The 26,909-nt window shown below is 45.0% G+C and overlaps 1 protein-coding gene and 1 long non-coding RNA gene across 2 annotated transcripts in view; one reads left to right on the plus strand and one right to left on the minus strand.

Annotated features, from left to right (window-relative positions):
• Positions 1-11,770, plus strand: part of LOC115090218 — a 33,588-nt gene extending 21,818 nt beyond the window's left edge. The window contains exon 3 of the long non-coding RNA XR_003856345.1: positions 11,522-11,770. This is a non-coding gene — a long non-coding RNA (uncharacterized LOC115090218). The remainder of the gene's footprint in view (positions 1-11,521) is intronic.
• Positions 1-26,909, minus strand: part of LOC115090217 (coiled-coil domain-containing protein 57-like) — a 166,928-nt gene that overhangs the window by 53,627 nt on the left and 86,392 nt on the right. The window contains exon 5 of the mRNA XM_029599029.1: positions 12,342-12,475. Within this exon, the coding sequence (XP_029454889.1) occupies positions 12,342-12,475 (134 nt within the window). The remainder of the gene's footprint in view (positions 1-12,341; positions 12,476-26,909) is intronic.

The raw sequence follows: 26,909 nt of genomic DNA on the forward strand, positions 1-26,909 counted from the left end.
TACAGACTGAGCTGGAGACAAGGCCAGGACTAGAGGCAAGGGCAAGGCCTAGAAAACTGACAAGGACCGAACAGGACAGGACTGGAACAAGGAATGGACTTGACAAGGACCGCATTGAACACAGATTGGACTACTAGATGAGGACAGGACTAAAGAGTCAACAGGAAACAAGAAAATCCAATAGGGCACAAGACTGGGCAAGGTAATCCTAGTAGGCCCAGAGGCTGCAAGGCAAGATAGGTAGACCTAGAAGGCCACAGAGCAATGTAGACAAGCCTAGAAGGCGCCAGGGCAAGGCAAGAAACCAAGGTAGGCCACAGAGCAAGGTAAGATGCCAAAGATGAGTAGGCCACAAGGCAAGGCAGGTAGTCTGGGTAAGCCACAAGGCAAGGCAGAATAGCAAGAAGGAGGTGACCAGGTCAAGGAGCCAAGGTGATTCAATGAAGAGGCACTGAGGGACTGGATAGGCTGGTTAAGTAGGTCTGAGGTTGAGGTATCAGGTGATCAGTGAGATGGTGACTTGCGCAGCTGGAAACAGGAAGTGCTGAGGAGCTCTGGTGAATGGGGAGGCTGCGCAACAAGGGAAACCATGGCACAAAAAGGCTGCATAGCAGGTGAAACCGTGACAGTACTCTGCACTGGTTTCATCGCAAACTCCTGTCGATTAGCACATGCTCTATAGATGGCACCAGTAGTTCTTTTCATGTCATGACAGTCAGCACAAGATTCTTAGATGTATGCTTCAAAGTGTTCTGCTCAGACAACAGTTATGGCGGTATGATTTGCTGCACTGAATGGATTGACTGCACCATAGAATTCGAACATGAACAGCACCCTAGTTGGCTCTGGGTCCAGATAAAACAAATGACTTGGTGCCATGGGAGTCCTTCATGCCATGAACAAAGATGGCACCACTGCTGATAAGGCTAAGTCTCGCCTCAGCATCAAGGAAAGTCCCACTCCAGTAGAACCCTGCACCACTGATGTTGATCTCTTTTTCAGCTCTCAGGGGAAATACCCCAATAGGAGATCCCCCCTTCTGTGCTTGGCATATCCTCTAGCAAAACAGACTTCTGCGCCACACTCAACCCCAGGCCTGAGATGGATCCAAATATTGGTTCCAAACAGGAGGAGACAATGAGCTTTCCCATGCTTGCAAGATTGAGAAGGAAATCTTCCCCTTCTTGATTTATTGCACCGGGAGTCTCGAACCCACCACTTCTCAACAAGAAGTGTCTCTTCTACTTGGCCTCACACCAAGAATTGGGGCTCTTACCCACCCGCATCTATATTAAAGGCCTATTGCTATACCCTAGGGGACATCCGACCACAGATGTAGTACTTGGAGGAGTCATGGTTTGGGCCCAAACAACAGTAGCATTTGGAATGCATATCAATGGACATTTGGTGTCCATAAATGCAGGTCTTAAAGCTACTTACTGTAGGCCTCTTGGTCTTGAGCTTCTCTGAGCTCTTTGATACCTTACTTCTCAAATTCTCAATCTTCTTTTTTTTTTTTAAACTTAAAAGTTAATTTTAAGGGGCTGTCAATGCAGCAGCAGCAGAAAAATGTTAAAGCAATGAGCATTAGGCCTTACAAGAAGAAAAATTGTTAGAGAAAAACTGGGACATGTCTGTGTGGTTGCTTGGATGATAAAAGACTAAAGAGCAGGAGGCAGCATGCATGCGTGGGAACACCCACACATGTAAAGTCTTTACTTAGCTCTGATAGCTGGGTTTATGTTGGCACTGTTGGATACCGCTCACGCATAATAAATACTTTATGTCTGCTTGTCAAGGGAAAAACTAACTATGCAATTGCCATTAATAATGAATAGGGTTGCCAACTATCCAGTGTTGGACCAGACAGTCAGGTTTTCAGGCATTCTGTAAAGTGTCCAGTTAGAAGTACCAACTGGACGCTAAATGTCCAATTTTGCACATGGATCCTCCTTTTTCCCACAGTCTCTTAGTTAGAGGAAGAGAAAGGTAGGTTGGAGCCTATTGGAGGAGAGATGTGCTGTATCCCTGCCTCCTTTCTCATGCTGTGATTGGACAGCATAGGGAGAGGAGGTGGTACACAGCACAGCCCTCAGATCCCAGTGGTTCTGCAGATAGAGATACACTGTGTAGGCAGTTCACTGACAGGATCTAAAATTTATACAAATGAGGGGGGTATCATTTCCCCATCCCATCCCCCGGTCCTCAAGTATCCAGTCCTAGTCTATGAAAAAGTTGGCAACCCTAATAATGAGGTGTGAAATTGCAGTATCATAGAAAAAGTGTTGTGTCTGTGGATCCTCGGGCTGAAGTGACATTAGCCAATCATCTAGGTATGGAAACACAAACAAATTTTGCTTCCTCAGGTGAGTAGTTACCACTGCTAGACACTTGGTAAAAACCCTTGGAGCTGCTTACAGACTGAAGGGTAAATCTTAAGTATTTTCTGTGCTTTTTGTTAATTTATATATATATGCATGAGGTCTAGAAAGATCAATCAGTCTTGTTGTTGAAGAAGTAGGAGGATTGAACCTATCGAGTTCAGCTAGAATTTCTCCTTCTTTAGAAAAGTATTTAAATCTCTGAGATCTAAGATTGGTCATAGAGCCTTTGTTTTCTTTGGAATTAGGAAGTATCTGGACTAAACTCCCTTCCCTTATTGACCTTGTGGGACTGGTTAAACTGCTTTGGACTGTAAAATGAAATGCTGTTCTTGGGTTAATTCTTTTAGTTGTTAATTTGAATGATGTTGATAAGGGAGGGGAGGTTGAGATGGAACTTTTTCAAAGTCCAGGTAATATCCTTGATGAATGATTTTCAAAACCCATTTGTTCATAGTGATGTGACTCCATTGTTCTTTAAAATTTTAGCCTTCTCCCTACCTGTATGTTCAGAAATAGGTTTTGTTTGTATTTTTTCTGTGGGTCAAAATCCAGACATTAGCTTTTGCAGCAACTGCTGTGTCTGTCTTTGTTGTTGTCAGACATGAATACCTTTTGTCTTGATTGTGGTTATTGCCCTTGCTGTTGTGGCTGCTGAAGCTGCTGCAATACTATTGGATAAGCTGGTGTAATACTATCAGATATAGGTTATATCTTCTTTTTTTGCAAGTAAAAATAAGGTCTTCTGTATGTATTTTGCCAATATCTTCTCTGAAAGGAAGTAACCATCTATGATGCAGACAACAACTGGAAAGTGGTGCTTTGATTTTTAACTGATACTACTGTTTTGTTAATTGTGTCTCCGAATAATCTATTGCCCTATAGGGGTGTCTAACTTCTCATGGGTTTCCTCTCAAGAGTCCAGATGCATGGAGCTATGCTAATCTTCTTGCTACAATTCCTGATGCTGAAACTCTAGAAGAAATATCAAATGAGTCAAAGATGGAATGGGTAATATGTTTTGCACAGTCTTCAGTGTCCTTCACGACTTCAGTGAATTGTCTGAATTCTCATTATAGTAATTTATTTGCATGTTCTTTTAGCTTTTGTAGATTATTTAAAAGGTATTGGATCATTTGTAATTGATGTACTTCAATTCTAGACTGTAATGTTGTGCCTTGGAATACTCTTGTGCTATTATGTCAAGGATTCTTGGGTCTTTCCTTGGAGAGGTATCTGAATACATTTTGATCTTTTTGGCTTTCTTCATCACTGATACGACGATAAGTGAATCATGTGGCAATTGAACCTTAATTGTGTCTGCTGTCTCTGTGGACCCTTGGGCCAAGTCGAGATTGGTTCTACCTGCAGGGAGGAGCCCTACAGGTTCTCACCATCGACAGGTAAACCCAGGAGAAGCAGACACTGGTCGGTACCTTCACCTATACAAGCCCACATTCCCCTCAGGGTGAGCCTTTGGGTGCTGGGGCTGGCAGGCGCGGGTCTCTGTTGATGACAGGAGAGGTGATCCAAGGCCAGGCTAAGGTCATAGGCAGGTGGCAATCAGGCGTATCCAGAATCAAACTAGGTATCCATCTGAGGAAGTAGAAGAGGGACAGATAGGGCTGAAATAGGCAAGGATTGGAACAAGCAGGGCAAAAACAGGAAGAGGCGGAGATGACTGGAACAAAATGAGATAAAGATTGGAACAGGCTGGGACAAGACTGGAATGATGAGGAAGCAACACACACTATTCTCAGTAGCTGTACCTGTTGCTGAGGCAAGTTGCATCTGGGAAGCTGCAGTAGTGATTCCCATGCTTGAGGCACAGAGCCACACAGACTCCAGCTTTTTCTAATGCAGATAAAACTTTATTCAGGTACAGCTCTTCAACACATTAGAATGACTGCCTACCTTTGCAGTACACTTCCCACTCCCTGGGCTTTGAGTTAGATAGACTTACAGGAGTTTTTTCTCCTGGAGACATAGGGGCTTCCTGAACCAGCTGAGCTTAATCTCTTATGCTCCCCAGCTGATCCTGCCCTCAAGGCCTCTCCCTGCCCCAGCAGGGTCCCCGCCCAGAGCTTTTCTCCCTCTATGGTATTTAAGGTAGACTAAGCATCTAGCTTGGTCCAGCACATGCAACAATGGTAAAAATTGACTAGGGGTGTTGACTTCATCAGTAGTGGCCATGGGGACTTTCCCATCATAGTCCCTTTAAAGCTGCAGAGATCGTGCACATACACACCTAGGGAGAGGCACTTGCGCGTTGTGTCAGCAGTATCCCACCTCATGGCATCGAGTGATGTGTTGACAGCGTTTTGCCACACCGAGGAGTCACGTGGCTTTCCTGGCACCTGAGGTAAGGGCAGTGGTTCGTGCAGATATTCGTGGACTGCTGAACGCAACAGTATCCTGGATATTTTTGTATTCTATATTTGATATCCATGTTTTTTGCTACTAGTGTTTATAGAATAGGGTGTTTTCCATAATTTTTTCTGCACATCCAAAAGGGCTTGATGCATAGGAACAGCCTTAAACTGTTTTAGTGGTTGTATGTTCTGAAGAACCCCTTTTAATTCGGTAACATTCTCTCTATCTTATGAAGGAAGGGTATAGCTTCAGACATCTTGGATAGGGAGTATCCTCTGGTGATGCTGATGTTCTATTCGGCTCTGGAGATAGATACGATAGAGGATCAGGTGAATGGCTTCTGGATATATAATATAAATAGTTATAGGAATCTTGAGAATCCTCTAAATTCGAAGGTACATATGATGGTGACCATGATGTCATCCTTTCTTCTGAAGACTACTGAATGCCTTCTTCTAATGGCTTGTCCTTGGTTTTCACAAAACAAGATGCAGGAACTTAAATTATAGCTCTTCTCTTAACACATTCTGTCCAAAATATTTTAAGAAGCTGTCCTCTTAATAGGATATTGGGACATAATGCATTAAGTGCTGCAAAAATGGGATTTTTGGAATGTTTTGTTCATTTTTGGGTAATTCTTTCACATAAGTTTTAACAAAATCTATCCAGAGTTTCTGGACGAATATATGACAGTTTGGTAGTAACGGAAACTGAAGTTTTTATTCCTTTTCGCTCAAAGGTAGTCCTTCTGGCTGCAATATGAGTGTGATGACATGGCACGTCAAGAAGCAGACTATTCTGTGGCGTGTCTATGCATTTTTGTTTTATTGAATTTCTTTGGTGCTGTCCTTTCTCAGGTCTAGTGACTTGGCACTATTTGCGTCTGCATAGAAGTCTTTGTACCATTTTTCATCAGCGCCGATGACTATGCCATTTCTTATTTATTTATTTATTTATAACTTTTATATACCGAGGTTCAATTAACAGAATTAATTATCATAAGAACATAAGAACATAAGAAAATGCCATACTGGGTCAGACCAAGGGTCCATCAAGCCCAGCATCCTGTTTCCGACAGTGGCCAATCCAGGCCATAAGAACCTGGCAAGTACCCAAAAACTAAGTCTATTCCATGTAACCATTGCTAATGGCAGTGGCTATTCTCTAAGTGAACTTAATAGCAGGTAATGGACTTCTCCTCCAAGAACTTATCCAATCCTTTTTTAAACACAGCTATACTAACTGCACGAACCACATTCTCTGGCAACAAATTCCAGAGTTTAATTGTGCGTTGAGTAAAAAAGAACTTTCTCCGATTAGTTTTAAATGTGCCCCATGCTAACTTCATGGAGTGTATCCTAGTCCTTCTACTATCCGAAGAGTAAATAACCGATTCACATCTACCCGTTCTAGACCTCTCATGATTTTAAACACCTCTATCATATCCCCCCTCAGTCGTCTCTTCTCCAAGCTGAAAAAGTCCTAACCTCTTTAGTCTTTCCTCATAGGGGAGTTGTTCCATTCCCCTTATCATTTTTGGTAGCCCTTTCTGTACCTTCTCCATCGCAATTATATCTTTTTTGAGATGCGGCGACCAGAAATTGTACACAGTATTCAAGGTGCGGTCTCACCATGGAGCGATACAGAGGCATTATGACATTTTCCGTTTTATTCATCATTCCTTTTCTAATAATTCCCAACATTCTGTTTGCTTTTTTGACTGCCGCAGCACACTGAACCGACGATTTCAATGTGTTATCCACTATGGACACCTAGATCTCTTCTCGGGGTTGTAGCACCTAATATGGAACCCAACATCGTGTAATTATAGCATGGGTTATTTTTCCCTATATGCATCACCTTGCACTTATCCACATTAAATTTCATCTGCCATTTGGATGCCCAATTTTCCAGTCTCACAAGTCTTCCTGCAATTTCATCACAATCTGCTTGTGATTTAACTACTCTGCACAATTTGTGTCATCTGCAAATTTGATTATCTCACTCGTCGTATTTCTTTCCAGATCATTTATAAATATATTGAACAGTAAGGGTCCCAATACAGATCCATGAGGCACTCCACTGTCACTCCCTTCCACTGAGAAAATTGACCATTTAATCCTACTCTCTGTTTCCTGTCTTTTAGCCAGTTTGCAATCCATGAAAGGACATCGCCACCTATCCCATGACTTTTTACTTTTCCTAGAAGCCTCTCATGAGGAACTTTGTCAAACGCCTTCTGAAAATCCAAGTATACTATATCTACCGGTTCACCTTTATCCACATGTTTATTAACTCCTTCAAAAAAGTGAAGCAGATTTGTGAGGCAAGACTTGCCCTGGTAAAGCCATGCTGACTTTGTTCCATTAAACCATGTCTTTCTATATGTTCTGTGATTTTGATGTTTAGAACACTTTCCACTATTTTTCCTGGCACTGAAGTCAGGCTAAACCAGTCTGTAGTTTCCCAGATCGCCCCTGGAGCCCTTTTTAAATATTGGGGTTACATTTGCTATCCTCCAGTCTTCAGGTACAATGGATGATTTTAATGATAAGTTACAAATTTTTACTAATAGGTCTGAAAATTTCATTTTTTAGTTCCTTCAGAACTCTGGGGTGTATACCATCCGGTCCAGGTGATTTACTACTCTTCAGTTTGTCATCAGGCCTACCACATCTTCTAGGTTCAACCGTGATTTGATTCAGTCCATTCTGAATCATTACCCATGAAAACCTTCTCCATTACGGGTACCTCCCCAACATCCTCTTCAGTAAACACCGAAGCAAAGAAATCATTTAATCTTTTCCGCGATGGCCTTATCTTCTCTAAGTGCCCCCTTTAACCCCTCGATCATCTAAAGGTCCAACTGACTCCCTCACAGGCTTTCTGCTTCGGATATATTTAAAAAAGGTTTTACTGTGAGTTTTGCCTCTACAGCCAACTTCTTTTCAAATTCTCTCTTAGCCTGTCTTATCAATGTCTTACATTTAACTTGCCAATGTTTATGCTTTATCCTATTTTCTTCTGTTGGATCCTTCTTCCAATTTTTGAATGAAGATCTTTGGCTAAAATAGCTTCTTTCACCTCCCCTTTTAACCATGCCGGTAATCGTTTTGCCTTCTTTCCACCTTTCTTAATGTGTGGAATACATCTGGACTGTGCTTCTAGAATGGTATTTTTTAACAATGACCACGCCTCTTGGACATTTTTTACTTTTGTAGCTGCTCCTTTCAGTTTTTTTCTAACAATTTTTCTCATTTTAATCAAGTTTCCCTTTTGAAAGTTTAGCACGAGAGCCTTGGATTTGCACACTGTTCCTTTTCCAGTCATTAAATCAAATTTGATCATATTATGATCACTATTGCCAAGCGGCCCCACCACCCGTTACCTCTCTCACCAAGTCCTGTGCTCCACTGAGAATTAGATCTAAAATTGCTCCCTCTCCTCGTCGGTTCCTGAACCAATTGCTCCATAAAGCTATCATTTATTCCATCCAGGAACGTTATCTCTCTAGCGTGACCCGATGATACATTTACCCAGTCTATATTGGGGTAATTGAAGTCTCCCATTATTACTGCACTACCAATTTGGTTAGCTTCCCTAATTTCTCTTAGCATTTCACTGTCCATCTCACCATCTTGACCAGGTGGACGGTAGTATACCCCTATCACTGTAGTCTTCCCTGATACACAAGGGATTTCTACCCATAAAGATTCAATTTTGTATTTAGTCTCATGCAGGATGTTTATCCTGTTGGACTCTATGCCATCCCGGACATAAAGCGCCACAACCTCCTCCCGACTGCTTCTCTCTGTCATTGCGATATAATTTGTACCCCCGGTATAGCACTGTCCCATTGGTTATCCTCTTTCCACCATGTCTCTGAGATGCCAATTAAGTCTATGTCATCATTTACTGCTATACATTCTAATTCTCCCATCTTACTTCTTAGACTTCTGGCATTAGCATACAAACATTTCAAAGTTTGTTTTTTGTTTGTATTTTCATTCTGCTTTTTAATTGATAGGGATAAGTTAGAATTTTTTAGCTCAGGTGAGTTTTTAGTTACAGGCACTTGGACTACTTTTCTAATTATTGGAACCTCACTGTCGGGATGCCCTAATTCTAATGCATCATTAGTATCCTTTAAAGATACATCTCTCCGAACCATGCGCTGCTGAGCGACTGTCGGCTTTCCCCTTTGTTCTAGTTTAAAAGCTGCTCTATCTCCTTTTAAAGGTTAGCGCCAGCAGTCTGGTTCCACCCTGGTTAAGGTGGAGCCCATCCCTTCGGAAGAGACTCCCCCTTCCCCAAAAGGTTCCCCAGTTCCTAACAAAACTGAATCCCTCTTCCTTGCACCATCGTCTCATCCACGCATTGAGACTCCGGAGCTCTGCCTGCCTCTGGTGACCTGCGCGTGGAACAGGGAGCATTTCAGAGAATGCTACCCTGGAGGTTCTGGATTTAAGCTTTCTACCTAAGAGCCTAAATTTGGCTTCCAGAACCTCCCTCCCACATTTTCCTATGTCGTTGGTGCCCACGTGTACCACGACAGCCGGCTCCTCCCCAGCACTGTCTTAAATCCTATCTAGGTGACGCGTGAGGTCCGCCACCTTCGCACCAGGTAGGCAATGTTACCAGGCGATCCTCACGCCCACCCGCCACCCAGCTATCTACATTCCTAATAATCGAATCACCAACTATGACGGCCGACCTAACCCTTCCCTCCTGGGCAGTAGGCCTTGGGGAGATATCCTCAGTGCGAAAGGACAATGCATCACCTAGAGAGCAGGTCCTTGCTACAGGATCCTTTCCTGCTACATCTGGTTGGTGCTCTCCCATTATAAGACCTTCTTCCTCCAAGGCAGCACCAGGGCTGCCAGTCTGAAGTTGGGACTGGACTACTATGTCCCTGAAGGTCTCATCTATATACCTCTCTGTCTCCCTCAGCTCCTCCAGGTCTGCCACTCTAGCCTCCAGAGATCGGACTCGTTCTCTGAGAGCCAGGAGCTCTTTGCATCGCATGCACATGTACAACTTCTCACCGGTGGGTAAAAAATCATACATGTGACACTCAATGCAAAAGACTGGGAAGCCCCCCTCTTGCTGCTGGACTGCTGCCTTCATCTCAATTTTGATCAGTTCCTAGTTAAGTTTTAGGTTGCTATGGGAGTAGGAATGTGTCTAAGTTCCTTTAAATGTATTAGTGAATTCACTATATGTCTGGTAGTGGCCTACTGGGGTCTGATCGAATTCTCAATAAAGTTTTTGTTGATGGGGTTTTTTTTTTTGTGCAAATGGCACCTGCCTATAAATTAAGGGATGAGCTTGGGGTGGGTGGGCGAGGGTTGGGAATTACAAACAGTCTAACTTTAGTTAGTCAGCCTGAGTGACTCACAGCTCCCTTGATTAACAAATGTTGTTCCCTATTCAAACCTAATCACACTACCTCAACACCTTTCCAAGGTGAGTAACTGAGCTGAACTATTCAACTTTTTTACTTTGGTATATACTGCTCCTAGCTTATTTCTAGCTTCTGGCTACTTTTTTGTGGGGTTTTTTTTTTGTGTGTTTTTTTTTTGTTTTTCAATACAATGCACTCAGTTATTTATTAAATAAAACACTTAGCTCTTTAAAAGTCTGGAGGACACTTTAATAGTCAGGCAGACTTTTAAAAAATAAACACACTACCTACTGCTACCTTATTGACTGACTAAATACAAACAGTCTAACTTGTGTATTCACTGCCTACCTACTGCTACCTTATTGACTATTTAAAAATGCAAACAGTCTAACTTGTTTTATTCACTGACTGACTATTAAAGGCACAAACACACTAAATAATATTCCCAAATAGTTAACTTTGCCCCAATACTTTTAAAAAAGTCAATGTCAATGTCCCAAGCAAAAACTTACTGATTCCTTCGGTTTACATTACAACCAGCAAACAACAACAGTGACATAGTCTTGTCTTACATTGAAACAAGGTAGAAAAACCTGGATAAACATAACTTGGGAGAAAGCAGTGATGGGGTCTTGACTTACATTGAACTGTATGGAGAAAACTTGAATAAACATCATTTGGGAGAAAGCGAAGTGTAAGGGTGGTGAGATGTACTAGAAGGGTGAAAAAACCGGTATGGCGGGTTGGTTAAAGGGGAGAAGAGGATGAAAATAGCGGCTTTGTTACAAATACATAGGATACATAAGGGAAGGCTTATTTCTTGTCTGCCCAAGGTCTCTGTGCTGATACTTTTTGGAGTTGTTGGCTCTGTGCCATTTTTATATGATACCAATGTCTTTTCATTGTGAGTTCTCAACATTAATATTTCTCTTAGCGCCTTTATTTCCTTGTCACAGTGCCTGCGCACAGGGGATCTTGCACCTTCATCATTCTGTGCCTATGAAGTACCTCATGATCTTTTTGAACTCAGACTGTCCATTGATGGGGATCATCTTCATTTTTTATGATGTTTGGATTTCTCTACTCTGATAAGCTTTTAAGCTCATATACTAGCGCCCTTGGGGTCATTCTGGCACAGGGGCCACAAGTTATACTGTTGTAATCAGCCCTAGGCAATCAAGACATAAGCCATGTTGATCCGCTAAAGCCATTTTGTGCCAGCATTTGTTATAGAATTTAAAATTACTTTTCCTCTTTCTATCCAAAGAAGATTTTGTTGAAACTATTAGATGATGTTCAATTGACCTCTCAATATTTTCTTCTATGTAGCGTCTTGTTTTTTTTATTTTTTTATTTTTACCAGAGTCACGACTGACAGGAAAGAAAGAGAAATCAACAGTTCGTAAGGCGGACAAAATACAACTGAGAGAGAAGCACGAGAACTCACATGCATGTCCGACAATGTACAAAACGTTTCAGGTCTAGGAAAGAATGATGGCTGACTCAGTGGATCGGATGACATCATCCACCTTATATGGCTGGTTTGTTATACTTGTCCATTGAGAATTATAAGATCTGTAAGGTTAATACTTTTTTTTAAAGATGTGTTTGAATGGCGATTTTAAATCTAATTGGTTTGTTTTTAATGTTATTAATTTGTCTTCATTTTATTTTGTTTCAGTTGATAATGTATTAGTAAATGATGTATTATAACGTGTGATTGTTATTGCTTATATTATATTTCTGTTAATCTTGGAAATCTGTACATCACTTAGAGCTTTTGGCTGAAATAAAGAAACAAAAAAATTCAGGGGGCCAATGAGTGGAAAAGTTACCTAGACAACTTTACACAGATATTCAGTGGAATATAACTAGATAAGTGTTCCACTGAATATGCTCTGCTAAAGTTATCTGGGTAATTTTAGGACAGGTATTTTTCTAGCCAGATTTACCAGGATAAATTTAGTTGGATAGTGCCGAATATCTGTGCTCACTTACTAAAATTCAGCCATACCTCCATAACACTGACTCTTTTATACAGCTAAGTTTCACTGGCAACCAAGGGCAAATATTCAGACCTTTTGAATATTGACCTCTGTGTAACTCTAGTTAAAATGCTTACCTCTGGAGATAAGAGCATTAACCTACAGTGAAATCAAAGTCTCAGATCTTGGAAATGATACCTGGGTAGTAAGCTGGTACTGTAGCTGCTCTAAGGCCAACAGACGGTTCTGGGCTTCCTGGACCAGCTCTTTGGGATACACACTGGAGACAGCGTGGGCCACTGGCTGTGGAGGGTTACTGGGGAGTTTATATCCTAGTCAAAGGAATAAAAGTTATTATTTCCAAAAGCAATTTCTGTTCACTGTTAATATCGCCAGCACAAATCATTTTAGAGGCACATTGTCAGAGTTAGTAAAACTGAAAAGAGACATTTTGAAGAAGAACCAAAAAGGGTAATTTTAAAATAAATTACATATATAAATATGACATGCTATCTTAGCAATTTTAAAAAGCAATTTAAGAATGTAAAGTGCACTTGCACATGAATATCCTATGAACAATTCAATGGCATATATCAGCGCTTCTCAACCGGTGTGTCGTGACACACCAGTGTGTCGCCAAGCACCGGCAGGTGTGTCGCGTGGTCCCGGTCTCTCCCGCTGCTCTTCCTTCTCTGCTGCCGTTGCTGCCGGGGTATCAGCACGTTGAAGCTCAGTGGGAACGGCAGCGGCGCTAGAAGAAGCTGTGGCACCTGCGGCTGGCCTTTTCTTCTTCCCGCGCCTGCCCCCCCCCGTGACCCAGAACAGGAAGTGATACACAGAGCGGTGCGCGGGAAGGAGAAAGGCCGTGCCGCATGTAAAAGTGGCAGCGGCAGCATCGTCCCCCAAGCAATCAAAGCAGAAGGTAATCGGGAAAGGAGACAGCAGCATGAGCCTCCCGTGCCGATGGGATTCTTCTTTCTTGGCCTGCGGGGCTGGAAGAGGAGGCTGCTGCAGCTACCATTTGTGCTCGGGGGGGGGGGGGGGGCGGGGGGTGAGTGAAATAGAGAGAAGCAGCCAGCCAGCCTGTGTGTAAGTGAGAAAATGTGTGTGTGATTTGAGAGCCTGTGTGTAAGTGAGAGAATGTATTTGATTGAGAGCATGTGTGTGATTGAGAGAAACTGGTCAGAGAGCTGATGTGTGTGTATATGTGAGAGACAATGAAAGTGACTGCTCAGAGAGATGACTGATGTGTATGTGAGTGTGAGAGACAGAGAGAAAAAGCATGGAAGTGAGAAATCTGGGTATGTGAGAAAGCATGGGAGTAAAAAGCCTGATTATGTGAGAGAGAGCATGGGAGTGGGAAGCCTGTGTGTGTGTGCGTGCATGAGAGAGAGACTGGTTGGTAAGGTGACGGTGTGTGTGAGAGAAATAGAATGGTGTGTGTGAATGTGAGAGAAAGAATGTGATTCAGGGAATGAGAAGCCTGTGCATGTGGAGAGGGAGACTGGTGTGTGTGTGTGTGTGTGTGTAAGTAACAGAGAGAAAGTGATTATGGGAATGAGAAGCCTGTGCATGTGAAGAGAGTGAGCATGGGCGTGAGAAACCTGGGGGTGTGTGAGACACAGCATGGGAGTGAGAAGCCTGCATATCTGAAAGAGAACATGGGAGTGGGAAGCCTGTGTGTGTATGCATGAGAGAGATCAGGTAACTGGTGTGTATGTGTGTGTGTGAGAGAGAGAAAGAAAGAAAGTGATTATGGGAATGAGAAGCCTCTGCATGTGAAGAGTGAGTATGGAGTGAGAAACCTGGGGGTGTGTGAGACACAGCATGGGAGTGAGAAGCCTGCATATCTGAAAGAGAACATGGGAGTGGGAAGCCTGTGTGTGTATGCATGAGAGAGATCAGGTAACTGGTGTGTATGTGTGTGTGTGAGAGAGAGAAAGAAAGAAAGTGATTATGGGAATGAGAAGCCTCTGCATGTGAAGAGTGAGTATGGAGTGAGAAACCTGGGTGGGTGTGAGACACAGCATGGGAGAGAGAAGCCTGAGTGGGAAGATATCTGAGTGGGAAGCCTGTGTGTGTGTGTGTGTGTGTGTGTGTATATGCATGAAAGAGATCAGGTGACTGGTGTGTGTTTGTGTGTGTGTGTAAGAGAGAGAAAGAAAGTGATTATGGGAATGAGAAGCCTGTGCATATGGAGAGAACAAGCATGGGAGTGAGAATGGTGTGCGTGTGTGTGTGAGACAGAGAAAGTGATTATGAGAGTGAGAAGCCCATATATGTAAGTAGAACACGGGAGTGGGAAGCCTGTGTGTGTGTATGGCATGAGAGAAACTGTGCAGGAAGGTGACCGGTGTGTGTCTCAAAGACTGTTTGGGAAATGATTGGTGTATGAGAGACAGAAACTGGTCATGGGGGGCATGACTGGTATGGTGTGTGTGTGTGAGAGAGACATGGGCCCTAAGGAAGAGGACCATGAGTATAGAACTTAGCCACTACTGCTGCTTCTGGTGTGTGCTACGGCCTGCATGGAAGAGGAGTAGGAGAGCTGCTGGAGGGGGTAAGTAAAGGTGGCTTTTTAAGTTTATTTTTCATGATTGACTGCCATTTTAATTATTTAATATTATGTGATGTATCTGCTTTTTTAAAATATTTTATTGGTGTTTGGAGAATTTTAAATAGGTTTTATGAGTTTTAAATTGTTGGATGTTATTCTGTTCATAGCTGTTTTGAAACATGTATTCTGCTTATTAGTATAGTTTTACAATTATTTCTGTGTGGGGATCTATGGCAGCTTGGTTTGTTCTGTTTTCCTAATAGGAGGTGTATTGGTTTTTAGGGCCTGATTTAATATTTGTAGTGTTGCCTTTTCATAGATAGGGTTGCTCCTGTTTGAGTGTATTCCATAATATAGGTGTAACTGTGTGCGGATTAGTTTATGTGCATTACTACAGATCCTGGGAGTATGTTAGGTTGGTTCTGTGTCTGTTACCAAGATGAGATATTTTACTAGCATGTAAGCGTTTGTATCAGTCTTATTTGTTGTGTTTTCTCAAGAGGACATGCATTGGTGGTAAACTGCTGTCTTTTCATAAGTAGGGCTATTGAGCCTGGAAGTAGAAGGAGTTTGAGTTGCTGTTACTGAGATGACACCAGAACCAGAATATCTTTTTGGTAGGGTGAGTTGTATGGGGAATGTTGTAATTCTGCTTTACATCCATTATTGTGGGTCAGGGGGGTTCCTGTGGATGCAAACTGTACTTTTACATCTAGCCCCATGACGATCATGGGTCAGTGTGAGAACCATCTGTCAGGTGTGTCCTGACAGAAAAAAGGTTGAGAACCACTGGCATATATTGTAGCAATTTTCAAAAGCCCACTTACATGGGTAAAGTGCATTTACACATGTAAAACCCAATTTTAAGCGAATAAATGCTTTTTAAAATGATCCCCTTAGCATCCTAATTTTTTAGGGCAATTTTCAAAAGATTTTATCTGGGTTTTTAACAGCTGTCCAGTTAAAATGGGGACGGGGATGAGGGTGTGTGTTTATGAGAGAATTGCACTCCCCCTCTGCAGATAAAAGTATCTATGACACAAAGGGGTAAGGCAGAGACCAAAGGGAGGGCAGAAATGGCAGACAACACAGCAATTTAAAACTGAAATAGCCTGGAATAATTTATGGTACAGATTTTGAATCAACTCCCAAGCAGGTGCAAAGTCTGTGAGTACTGAAGTATCTTTGTACTGCCAGCCTCTGAATATTGGATTTAATTACTATCCTTTTACAAACCCAACTCAAGATGAGTTACAGACAAGTACAGTAGTTAGTTTCCTACCCTTGAGAGCTTACAATATATTTATTTATTTACTTAAAATACTTCATTCTGCCTATAATAACTATGTAATGTAAGGCAGATTACAAAAGTAACAATACAAACAAAGCAGACAAATCACAATAGACAAACTTTAAATAGTTAAAAATAACAATTTACATAAATGCTTCTCTAAATAAAGCTGCTTTCACTGTCTTTTGAAACAGTTTAAATTTTATTTCTCATACCTCATCAGTTAAACTGTTCCAGGGCACAACACCCCCAATAGATAAAGCCCATTGCCTAGTGTCCTGAAAATGAAGCAAAACATACTACTTACCTGATAATTTCCTTTTCTTTTATGAAGACAGGTAAGACACACCAGTGGGTTATGCACCTCTACCAGCAGATGGAGATGGAGCAAAGCTGATGTCACGGTATATATACCCCTGAAATGACATCAGCCTACCAGTATATGCTGCAAAAGCCAACTGTGGACATCTAAACAATACATGATCATAACTATTAACAGACAACCATTCAAACATTCAGTTAACAAAAAAACCCATTGAATTTAGACAAGGAACATAATATTACTAATCTAGGGACTGGATCTGTCATGTAACAATAATCCTCAGATACGCAGCCACTCAGGAAGACAATAGCACAACCATCCGGCAGCTAAGGGCGGGAAGGTGGATTAACATGTCTTCATTAAAGAAAAGCAAATTATCAGGTAAGTAGTACTTTCTCCTTTCTTAGCATTCAGACAGGTTAAGCCACACCAGTAGGATGTACCAAAGCTACTCCCGAACAATGTGGGAGGCTGCCCATGGTTCAATCAACAACATACACGAAAAGGCTGCGTCCTCCCAAGCTTGCACATCTGCAGTAATGCCTGGAAAAGGTATGTAAGGAACACTAAATCGCAGCTCGGCAAAACTTGACAAGAGACAACAATCTAATTTCCGCTTATGATACAGCCTGAGCCCAGGTGGAATGAGCCCTAACTTGACTAGGCAACAGATGCTCAGCATCAACATAGGCAGCCGTGATAACCTCCTTAATTCAGCGGGCTATCGTAGCCCATGACGCCGGCTTACTTTGTTTACTCCCACTATGGAGATAAACAGCTGGTCCATCTTCCTGAGAGGTTTAGAAACCTCCAAAACTTCATGATATGCTGCATGATACCCAAGGTCTGTAACAGGCGATATTCATCCACATTTCTCTCCCTGTCCAGAGATGGCAGGTAAACTGATTGATTCAAGCGACATTCGAGATCACCTTTGGCAAAAAAGACGGAACAGTTCGCAGCTGGATCACCTGGAGTCATTCGCAAAAAGGTTCCCGGCAAGACAGAGCCCGCAGTTCAGAACTCTACACGCAGAACACCATCCTCTAGTAAGTAACCTCAAGGAGAGGCTATGCAGTGGTCGAAGGTGGGATCACAGAACCAGATTAAGATTCCACAAGGGTACCGGCAATTGCAAGGGGGGGCATGAAGATGCTTCACCCCTTTCAAGAACCGGGCTACAACCAGATGGGCCAACAAGGGTTCACCATTCATGTGACCTCAGAAACAGGCAAGAGCCACCACCTGTACCTTCAAAGAATTAAGGGCCAAGCCCTCAAACAACCTATCCTGCAAAAAATCCAAAATGAGCAGGATTTTAACCGAACGAGGATGAACCCCCTCATGCCTCTCACCAAGCCTCAGACACTCGCCAAACGTGAACATAGGCAAGGGAAGGGACTAACTTTCACGCTCGAAGCAAGGTGGAAAGCACAGCAGTGGACCATCCATGCTTCAATAATCGAGTCCTCTCAAGGGCCACAACATAAGACAAAAAATCAAGTCAGATCTTCAAGAAGAATAGGTCCCTGTCGTAGCAGATCCCTGTAGACCGGTAATCAGAGAGGAGATTTCATTAGAAGCCTCTGCAGATTTGCATACCACAGCTTCCTGGGCTAATCTGGTGCCACCAAAAGCACCAACCCCATGTATCTCTCATACCTCCGAATTATTTTGTCCAACATGGGCCATGGGGAAAAGGCACTTAGAAGCTCCTGCATGAGGGAATCAATGCGCGGAAAACTTCAGATCTCTCCTGTGACTGAAGAAGTGAGGAACCTTTGCATTGTGTGATGTCGCCAGCAAGCCTAGAAACAGGAGGTCCCGGGGCTCACTATGAGCTGGACCACTTTGTTGTACAATTCCCATTCTCCTGGATCCAGACTCTGTCTGCTGACAAAGTCGGCTCTTACATTGTCTTTTCCTGTAATATATGAGGCCGAGCTCTTCTAAAGATGTACTTCCGCTCATTCCATGAGTTGGGCTATTTCCTGCAACACTTGCTGGCTCTTGGCTCCTCCCTATTGATGACATAAGCCATCGTCGATGATTTGTCCAACATCATTCAGAGAGCTTGACCTCGCAAGCAGTCAACAATTTGCAAGCATGCCTACCAAACGGCACAGGCTCCAACCAATTAATGCTCCAGAGATACTCCTCTGTACTTCAGCGCCCCTGTGCTGTCATCTCCTGAAGGTGAGTCCTCCAACCATGGAGGCTTGCATCCGTCATGAGTAGTAGCCAGTCTAGTGTTCGTAGGGGAATGCCCTTCGTTAGATCCCCACTACAGCTGGATGCTAATCTCCACCTGTTACTGAAGCCATACCGAGTAATCCTGAGACTGTGGACTCCAACGTGCAAGCAATGTGCACTGAAAAGCACGAATACGCAATCTTGTCCATGGAACCACCTCTAGGGTTGTTGCCATTAACCTGCACACCTGTGGCCAAGACCACATTGCTGGGCATATTCTGTCAATAGTCACTCCTATGCCATTAGATTCTGAATGCGGACCTCCGGCAGGAGCATCCTGTCTTTCTTTGTGTTGAAAATTAACACTAAGATACTCCAGTGTCTGGGATGGCTCCAGATTGCTCTTGGTGAAGTGCACCACCCATCCTAGTTCCTGTAGCAAGGAGATCACCATCCACGAGGCCTGAAGACTCTGTTTCATGGCTCTTGGCCCAAATTACACAATTATCTAAGTATGGGTGGACCTGAATGCCATCCTTTCTCAACACTGCTGCAACAACCACTATGACCATAGCGAAGGTTTTGGGCACGGTAGCCAAACCAAAGGGTAGCGCTCAAAAAACTGATAATGTCATTCCAAAACAGCGAAACGCAGAAAACAGTTGATGCTCCAGCTGGATGGGAATATGTAGATATGCCTTTGACCATCCAGAGACTTAAGAAACTCCCCCGACTATACTGCCATTATCAGCAAGCATGGGATAAACTTAGTTTTTGGGTACTTGCCAGGTACTTATAGCCTGGATTGGCCACTGTTGGAAACAGGTTGCTGGGATTGATGGACCCTTAGTCTGACCCAGTATGGCATGTTCTTATGTTTCCATGCAGGAACGAGTCATTTGCAAAGCCAGATGATTCCCTTGAGGATCCCTTGAGGATGGAGTGAAAGGTACTCTCATTCTTGGGTACAGTAAAATAATTGGAATATCAGCCGTATTTTCTTCTGACATGGGTTCTAGGATTACAGTCCGCAGACTGAAGAATCTTGACAATGTACACTCCACTGTCTTGTCTCTTTTGCAGAGAGCTGCGGGGAGACATCATGAAAACATTACAAGGAACACTGAGAAACTGCAGAGCATAGCCATCTCTTATCACCTCCAAAGCTGACTGGTCTGATGTGAACTCGACTCACCTCCGATAAAAAGGAGAGACAGGTGGCCCCTTATCTCCTGTTCCTTGAAGTGGGTCAGTACAACCTCACTGAGGGGCTGAGGGGCACCACCAATTGAGCCCGCACCTCATCTGGGCTGCCTGGGATAAAAGACTGAGACCTACCCAAAGGTCGAGCCCTCTGAGAAACCGCTCCTCTGTAAGGTCAAAAACATTTGAAACCCCTAGCACAACCTATCATGCCAAATGAGCACAATGCCAGCTTTTAAGCCTCTGGTAACTGAGGAACCTGGGGCTCACCTCACTTATTGGCCATTTTTTCCAACTCACTCCCAAACCACAGTGATCCTTTAAAAGGCCAGTAAGATTAGACTTTGAAATTGTATCGGCACCAATTTATCAGCCATAGCTGACACTCAACCCTGCTTAGCTTCCAAGTTCAGATGAGATAGTCACATCCAGGGTGGTGTGGCCCTAGGGCACTGCCCTGAAATTCAAACCAGACTCATCACCTCCTGAAACAGGAGCAAGCAAGAGTGATCACCAGGGAGCAGCAAGAGGCCATCTGCAATTCATTGCCACCGCCTCAAAGCCTGCTTAAGCAGTGGTTCTCAACCCTGTCCCGGGGACCCCCCCAGCCAGTCAGGTTTTCATGATATCCACAATGAATATGCATGAGAAAAATTTGCATACACTGCCTCCATAACATGCAAATTTTCTCTCATGCATATTCATTGTGGATATCATGAAAACCCGACTGGCTGGGGGGGTCCCCAGGACAGGGTTGAGAACCACTGTGCTTAAGGATAGCCTCAATTATCCTATCCTGTGCCTTCTTCAAGCCACTCCCCCTTCCACAGGGATAGTTGTCCACTTGGTGATGGCACACTTTCAGAAGTGCAACTGCTCTCTCTTTGCTGGATCCAGGGGGGTACAGCGCTACAAAGGCTCATGCCCCTTTAAAATTAACATAAATTAACTTTTGAGGCGCCCCATTCAAGATCAATATTGAAAAGCATCCAGAATGCTCTTCCCTTCATCATCCGTGCATTCTGGGTCCCTATCAGCGTGACCCTCAGCAGATGTAGACATATTCCGACGGCATGCGGGGATCCACAGTTTGCGATCCTGATCTCTTAGGCCTACCATGCGGCGACTGAGCAAAACCTGCGAGCAGGACCTAGCCAAAAGACTGCTCTACCTGCCAAGCTGTTTTGCAGCAGACTTGCACATAGAAAAGCACACTAACGCCGCCGCGGTCCATACTAAAACCAGGAGGCTTCAGACCTGCGCAACTGAGAAGCCTTCCCCCACTGATGAAACAGTTAGGGGAGCCCCAAAGCCAGGTGAAACCTCTGACGGTTCCCCCTCCTGTCCCATTTCCGCATCATGCTGGGAAGGGTGGGCTCAGTAAAAGTAGCCAGATATAACTCTCCCTGAGCCTCCAAGCAGTGCTGATACAAGTTAAGGGAAATGCCAAGCTAAGATGCCTGAATATGGCAGCAGCACAAGGGACTTATACGCACAAGCAAAAGTCACCTGATTACATATGTGTGTTTTTATTTTTATTTTATCACACTTAAGTATTAAGTTAAAGAATTACAGTATACCGCATCTAAGGTTAGCCCATAAAGGGAATTTTAATACACTTTACATATAGCTTATAATATTGAATCATGTATCTGAACAACTGCGGCACCCCCTGGTTAAAGTACAATCCATCTCGAATTTATTTATGTGCCTATTTGTAAACCGTTGTGATGGTACATCACTAAACGACGGTATAGAAATTTTTTAAATAAATAAAATAAAATAAATAAACACCCGCTAACAGCACGCTCCAAAAGCATTTTAACAATTATGTGCCCAGCTGCGCAGGCGCACTAGCAAGTGTGGACAGGACATTCAAAAACAAGGTCTGTCCAATAAGCGCACACTACGGATGCCCAAAAAGATAGGCGCCCAATACGCAGTCCAGGTAGGCGCCCACCTGAGCGCCCAAGCGCAAACCGATGTCAGACACTGTTTCGCAGCAGATTTATGCATAGAAAAGCACGAAATCACTGCCATAGCCTACCACGCGGCATCCAAGCAAGCCTGAGAAATGAAAATTGGTTCTTACCTGCTAATTTTCGTTCCTGTAATACCACAGATCAGTCCAGAAAAGTGGGTTGTGTACTCCTACCAGCAGGTGGAGTCAGAGAACAATTAGAACTTTGGGTACTGCTACATAATGAGAGTGCCACCTGCAGTCACGCAGTATTGACCTGTACCCAAGTCCATGCTAACAGAACTAAATAACGAAGGGTAGCACCCAACCAAATTTCCGGACTACCACTTCATCGCTGGCAAAAACCAGACTGAACAACTGCTAAAAACTGCTCCATCAATTTTGTCTGCAAAAAAGGAACTTCAACAATAAAAAAACTTAAGCAGGTTCTGACCAAGACAGTCTTTCAGTATCTGAAGAAAGGGGTGGGCCTCTGGACTGATCTGTGGTATTACAGGAACGAAAATTAGCAAGTAAGAACCAATTTTCATTTCCTGAACATACCCAGATCAGTCCAGAAAAGTGGGATGTACCCAAGCCACCCTACACTGGGTGGGAACCCGAAAGACCCGCATGAAGCACACTCTCCCCGAAGGACGGTTCATCAAAAGCCTTAACGTCCAATCGGTAATGTTTCGTAAAAGTGTGAATAGATGACCACACCGCCGTCCTACAGATCTCCTGAGGCGACAGTAACTGACACTCTGCCCAGGAGGTAGCCTGAGCCCTAGTGGAATGAGCTCTGAGACCCAAAGGCACCTGACACTCTCGGGCTATATATGCCACGCAAATGGCTTCCTTAATCCACCGAGATATGGTCGCCTTTGACGCTTTGTCCCCCTTCTTTGGGCCACCAAAGAGAACGAACAAATGATCAGAACGTCTGAAGTCATTGGTAACCTCCAGATAATGCAATAAGGCACGCCGCATATCCAAAAGATGAAGGTCTCTGTTCTGAGAAGACTCCCGGGACCAGTTAGGGAACCCCGGAAGCTCCACAGTTTGATTGACGTGAAAGGCTGAAACCACCTTAGGGACAAAGGATGGAACCGTACATAACGATACCCGATCGTCGTAAATCCGAAGAAAAGGATCCAGACAAGACTGCGCCTGCAACTCTGAGATCCAATGGGCCGAGCAAAAGGCCACCAAAAACACCGTTTTCAAAGTCAGATCTTTCAGGGAAACACCACAAAGAGGCTCAAAAGGAGCGCCACATAGAATTCGCAGGACTAAATTCAAACTCCAATCCGGACACACCGAATGGATGGGAGGGCGCAAATGTTTGACCCCCTTAAGAAACAGAGCAATATCCAGATGCGCTGCCAGCGAACAGCCACCAAAGTTTCCTCACAAGGCACCTAGAGCTGCAACGTGTACATGAAGGGAATTGAACGCCAAGCCCTTAGTGAGGTCCTGTTGCAGAAAGTCAAGCACCCAAGGAACATGCACCGCTAAAGGGTCACAGGAACGCTGATGACACCACGTCTCAAAAAGCTTCCAAACTCTCACATAGGCCATAGAGGTGGCTGGACGTCTCGCCTGTAGGAGGGTGGAAATGACTTGTTCTGAATAACCCCTCAAGTGTAAACGTTGCCTCTCAAAAGCCAAGCCGCGAGAGAGAAGCGATCCTCCTGATCCGAAAATATGGGCCCCTGACGGAGCAGATGCGTTAGATGAGCCAGCTGAAGTGGACCCTCTAGAGCCAAGCGTACCAGATCCGCGAACCATGGACGACATGGCCACTCCGGCACCACCAGAATCACCATTCCTGGGTACTGCTCTATGCGATGGAGAAGCCGACCTATGAGGGGCCAGGGCGGGAAGGCATACAGAAGAATCCCTGTGGGCCAAGGACACACGAGAGCGTCTATGTCCACCAAGCCTTGTTCTCAGCGATGGCTGAAAAAACAAACTGTTTTTGCGTTCGCCTGCATTACCATCAGATCCAGCTGAGGAGTTCCCCATCTGGCGCAAATGAGATTCCATGCCTCGAGAGATAGTTCCCATTCCCCTGAGTCCAGTTGCTGACGGCTGAGATAATCGGCTTGCACATTCTCTACTCCCATAACATGGGATGCGGCAATGCCCTCGAGATGGCGCTCCTTCCAGGTGAACAGAAGATGTGCCTCCAGTGCTATGGTGGGACTTCGAGTCTCACCTTGCCCGTTGATGTATACCACCGTTGTCGCATTGTCCGAGAAGACTCGCACCATTCTGCCCTGGATCCAGGGAAGAAATGCCCGCAGGGCCAGATGTACAGCCCTGGTCTTGAGCCGGTTTATGGACCAGGATCTTTCCATCGCCGACTAGAGCCCTTGGGCGAACCTGTTTGCACACACCGCCCCCCAACCTGAGAGGCTGGCATCGGTGGAGATTATCAGCCAGTTCAGAGTGTCCAAATTCACCCCTTGTTCCAGATTGTCCAGTGACAGCCACCATGACAAACTGGCTCTGGATTCTGGAAGTAGAGGCATTGGTAGATGGAATTGCACCAACACCGGGCTCCAGCGAGACAAAAACACACGCTGTAAAGGTCTTAAGTGAGCGAACGCCCAAGAACCAAGTCCAAGGTTGAAGCCATGGAGCCCAGGACCTGAAGATGATGCCACACTGTGGGACTGTTCCTTTGAAGAAGGGAATGAATTTGTTCCTGCAACTTCCCTATTCGGTCCACCGCTAGGAACACTTTGCCCAGCAAGGTATCAAATTGTGCTCCGAGATAAATCAACTTCTGAGTGGGTTCCAAGTGACTCTTCTGCACATTGATTACCCAACCTAGGGATTGCAATGTGAACATCACCATGTGCACCGATCTCTTGCAGTCCTCCCGAGACTTTGCGCGAATCAACCAGTCGTCCAGGTACGGGTGGACCAAAATCCCCTCCTGACGAAGGAAGGCTGCCACAACCACCATCACCTTGGTGAATGTGCGAGGAGCTGTTGCAAGACCAAATGGGAGGGCTCGAAATTGGAAGTGTCATCCCAAGACCTTGAAACGCAGAAACCTCTGGTGATTCAGCCGTATCGGAATGTGTAAATATGCCTCTGTGAGGTCCAGACAAGTGAGAAACTCCCCTTTTCGAACTGCGGCCATCACTGTCCTCAGGGTTTCCATACGAAAGCAAGGAACCCGAAGGCAATGGTTCACCTTCTGCAGATCAAGGATGGGCCGAAACATGCCCTCCTTCTTGGGGACCACAAAGTACACGGAGTACCGACCTCATCCCTGTTGAGCCTCCGGAACTGGGACAATAGCTTTGAGCTCGAGAAGTCGTTGTAGAGTCACCCGGACCGCCTCTCGCTTGACACATGAGGCCACTCGGGACTCCACAAAAACCTCCTGGACCGGGCACGAGAACTCCAGTTTATACCCGTCTTTGATCACTTCTAAGACCTAGCGGTCTGATGTAATTCTTGCCCATTCCGTGTAAAAGTTGGATAATCTGCCTCCGTCAGCTTCGAAGACGGAATGGGTGGTCGTGGCTTCATTGGGGTTTTTTTTTATTACTTCCTGCCCCAAGATGTCCTGAATCTCTTCTGGGGCGGCGACCCCCTCGAAAGGACTGCTGGCGCCCTGAAGCACGTTTAGAAGCAGGAGGTGCAGAGTATCTACCCACTCTGAAGCGGCGAGAGTCCCGAAACCTAGCTCGAGGAGGGAAGACTTTCTTAGAAGATCTTTTATCTTCCAGCAACCGATTGCCCTTGGATTCGGCAACCAGCTTTACCAGCTGATCCAGATCCTCCCCAAACCGGAGCTAGCCCTTAAAGGGTAGATTACAAAGCTGGGACTTGGAGGACAAATCCACTGCCCAATTTCGTAGCCAGAGAAGACGCCGAGCTGACACCAAGGACACCATACCTCTCGCCGAGGTCCTCACCAGATCATACAAAGCATCTGCAACATAAGCGATGCCTGCTTCTAGGCGGGCAGACTGCAGAGCCCCACTGTCGCCTGTATCGGCCACGGCAGCCGAATCCTGGACCCAACACAGACAGGCCCTCTGCATGAGGCTAGCTCAAACTGCCATCCGAAGGCTTAGCTGTTATGGCTTTGAGGTGTTTGAGTGGATTCTTGGGTACTGTGGGGATGACCACGCCCACGGAGAGGAGCCATAGTACTAGGCTAGACTCGAGATGCACAAACACAAAGTTTTGTCTTTTATTATACAGCTGATGTATACCACCAGAGGTGGCAGTAGTGAGGTGATCCAGAGGTAGCAGTCCATGGACCCTCGGCAGAGGAAACCTGTCTCACCGAGATGGTATAGGGAAATCCAGGAGTAGGTTCCCAGCGCAGCAGAGCTGTAGATGAGACAGACTGAGAAGTTAGATTACTCACTAACAGCCCGATACAGTAAAGTGCGGCTGCGGTTACCCCGCTCCTAACTCACTTTCTACTCACTTTCCGGCCGCGTTAGCCCTTCCTGCGATACACTATCCCCCTTTAACCCATCCTCACTGCCTCTTTAAATCACCGGGTAACCCCTTCCGCACGCGGCATGTATATTAGATGTAAACCATCGAATTAGCTATTCCCTCCCATACAGTAACGCGTGCCCTGACTATCGCTATTTTACCCTGCCGTTTTTCCGCGCGTTTAACCTGCTCATTTACCGCCTACCCTTACCCCTGCATTAGAGGCAGGGGTAAGGGTAGACAGCAAACTTTCCCACAAAAAGAAACCTAAAAACCTAAAATCCCCTCCTCCTGAAGCTACTCGACATGTTATCAACTTACTTTTTGTTGCTTTCAGCCCTTTCAACCTTCTCTGCTGTCCTCCGGAGGGGGCAGCCAGCGGCGCGGCGTGGCGCGGCCCCCCCCCCCCGCGCAGGTCCCGGTTCTCCTGGCTCTCGACGATGTTCCCGCAGGTACTCCAGCTCGACTTCTGGCTGACAGCTACTCCCCCCAAAAAAAGACTGCTGAGTCACGGCCTTGGAAGCTCAAATTGACGGGCGCTCAAGCCAATGAAAGTACAGGGACGGCGAAAGCGGCTTGCAGCGGTCCCCACCCCGCGCGCAGGTCCCGGTTTTCCTGGCTCTCGACGATGTTCCCGCAGGTACTCCAGCTTGACTTCTGGCTGACAGCGACCCACGCCCCCCCCCCCCCCCTCATTGGCATGAACGCCCAAATAGACGGGCGCTCATGCCAATGAAAGCACAGGGACGGCTGTGACGTCC

Source organism: Rhinatrema bivittatum, chromosome 4 (genome assembly GCF_901001135.1).
Source record: "Rhinatrema bivittatum chromosome 4, aRhiBiv1.1, whole genome shotgun sequence".
Taxonomy (NCBI): domain Eukaryota; kingdom Metazoa; phylum Chordata; class Amphibia; order Gymnophiona; family Rhinatrematidae; genus Rhinatrema; species Rhinatrema bivittatum.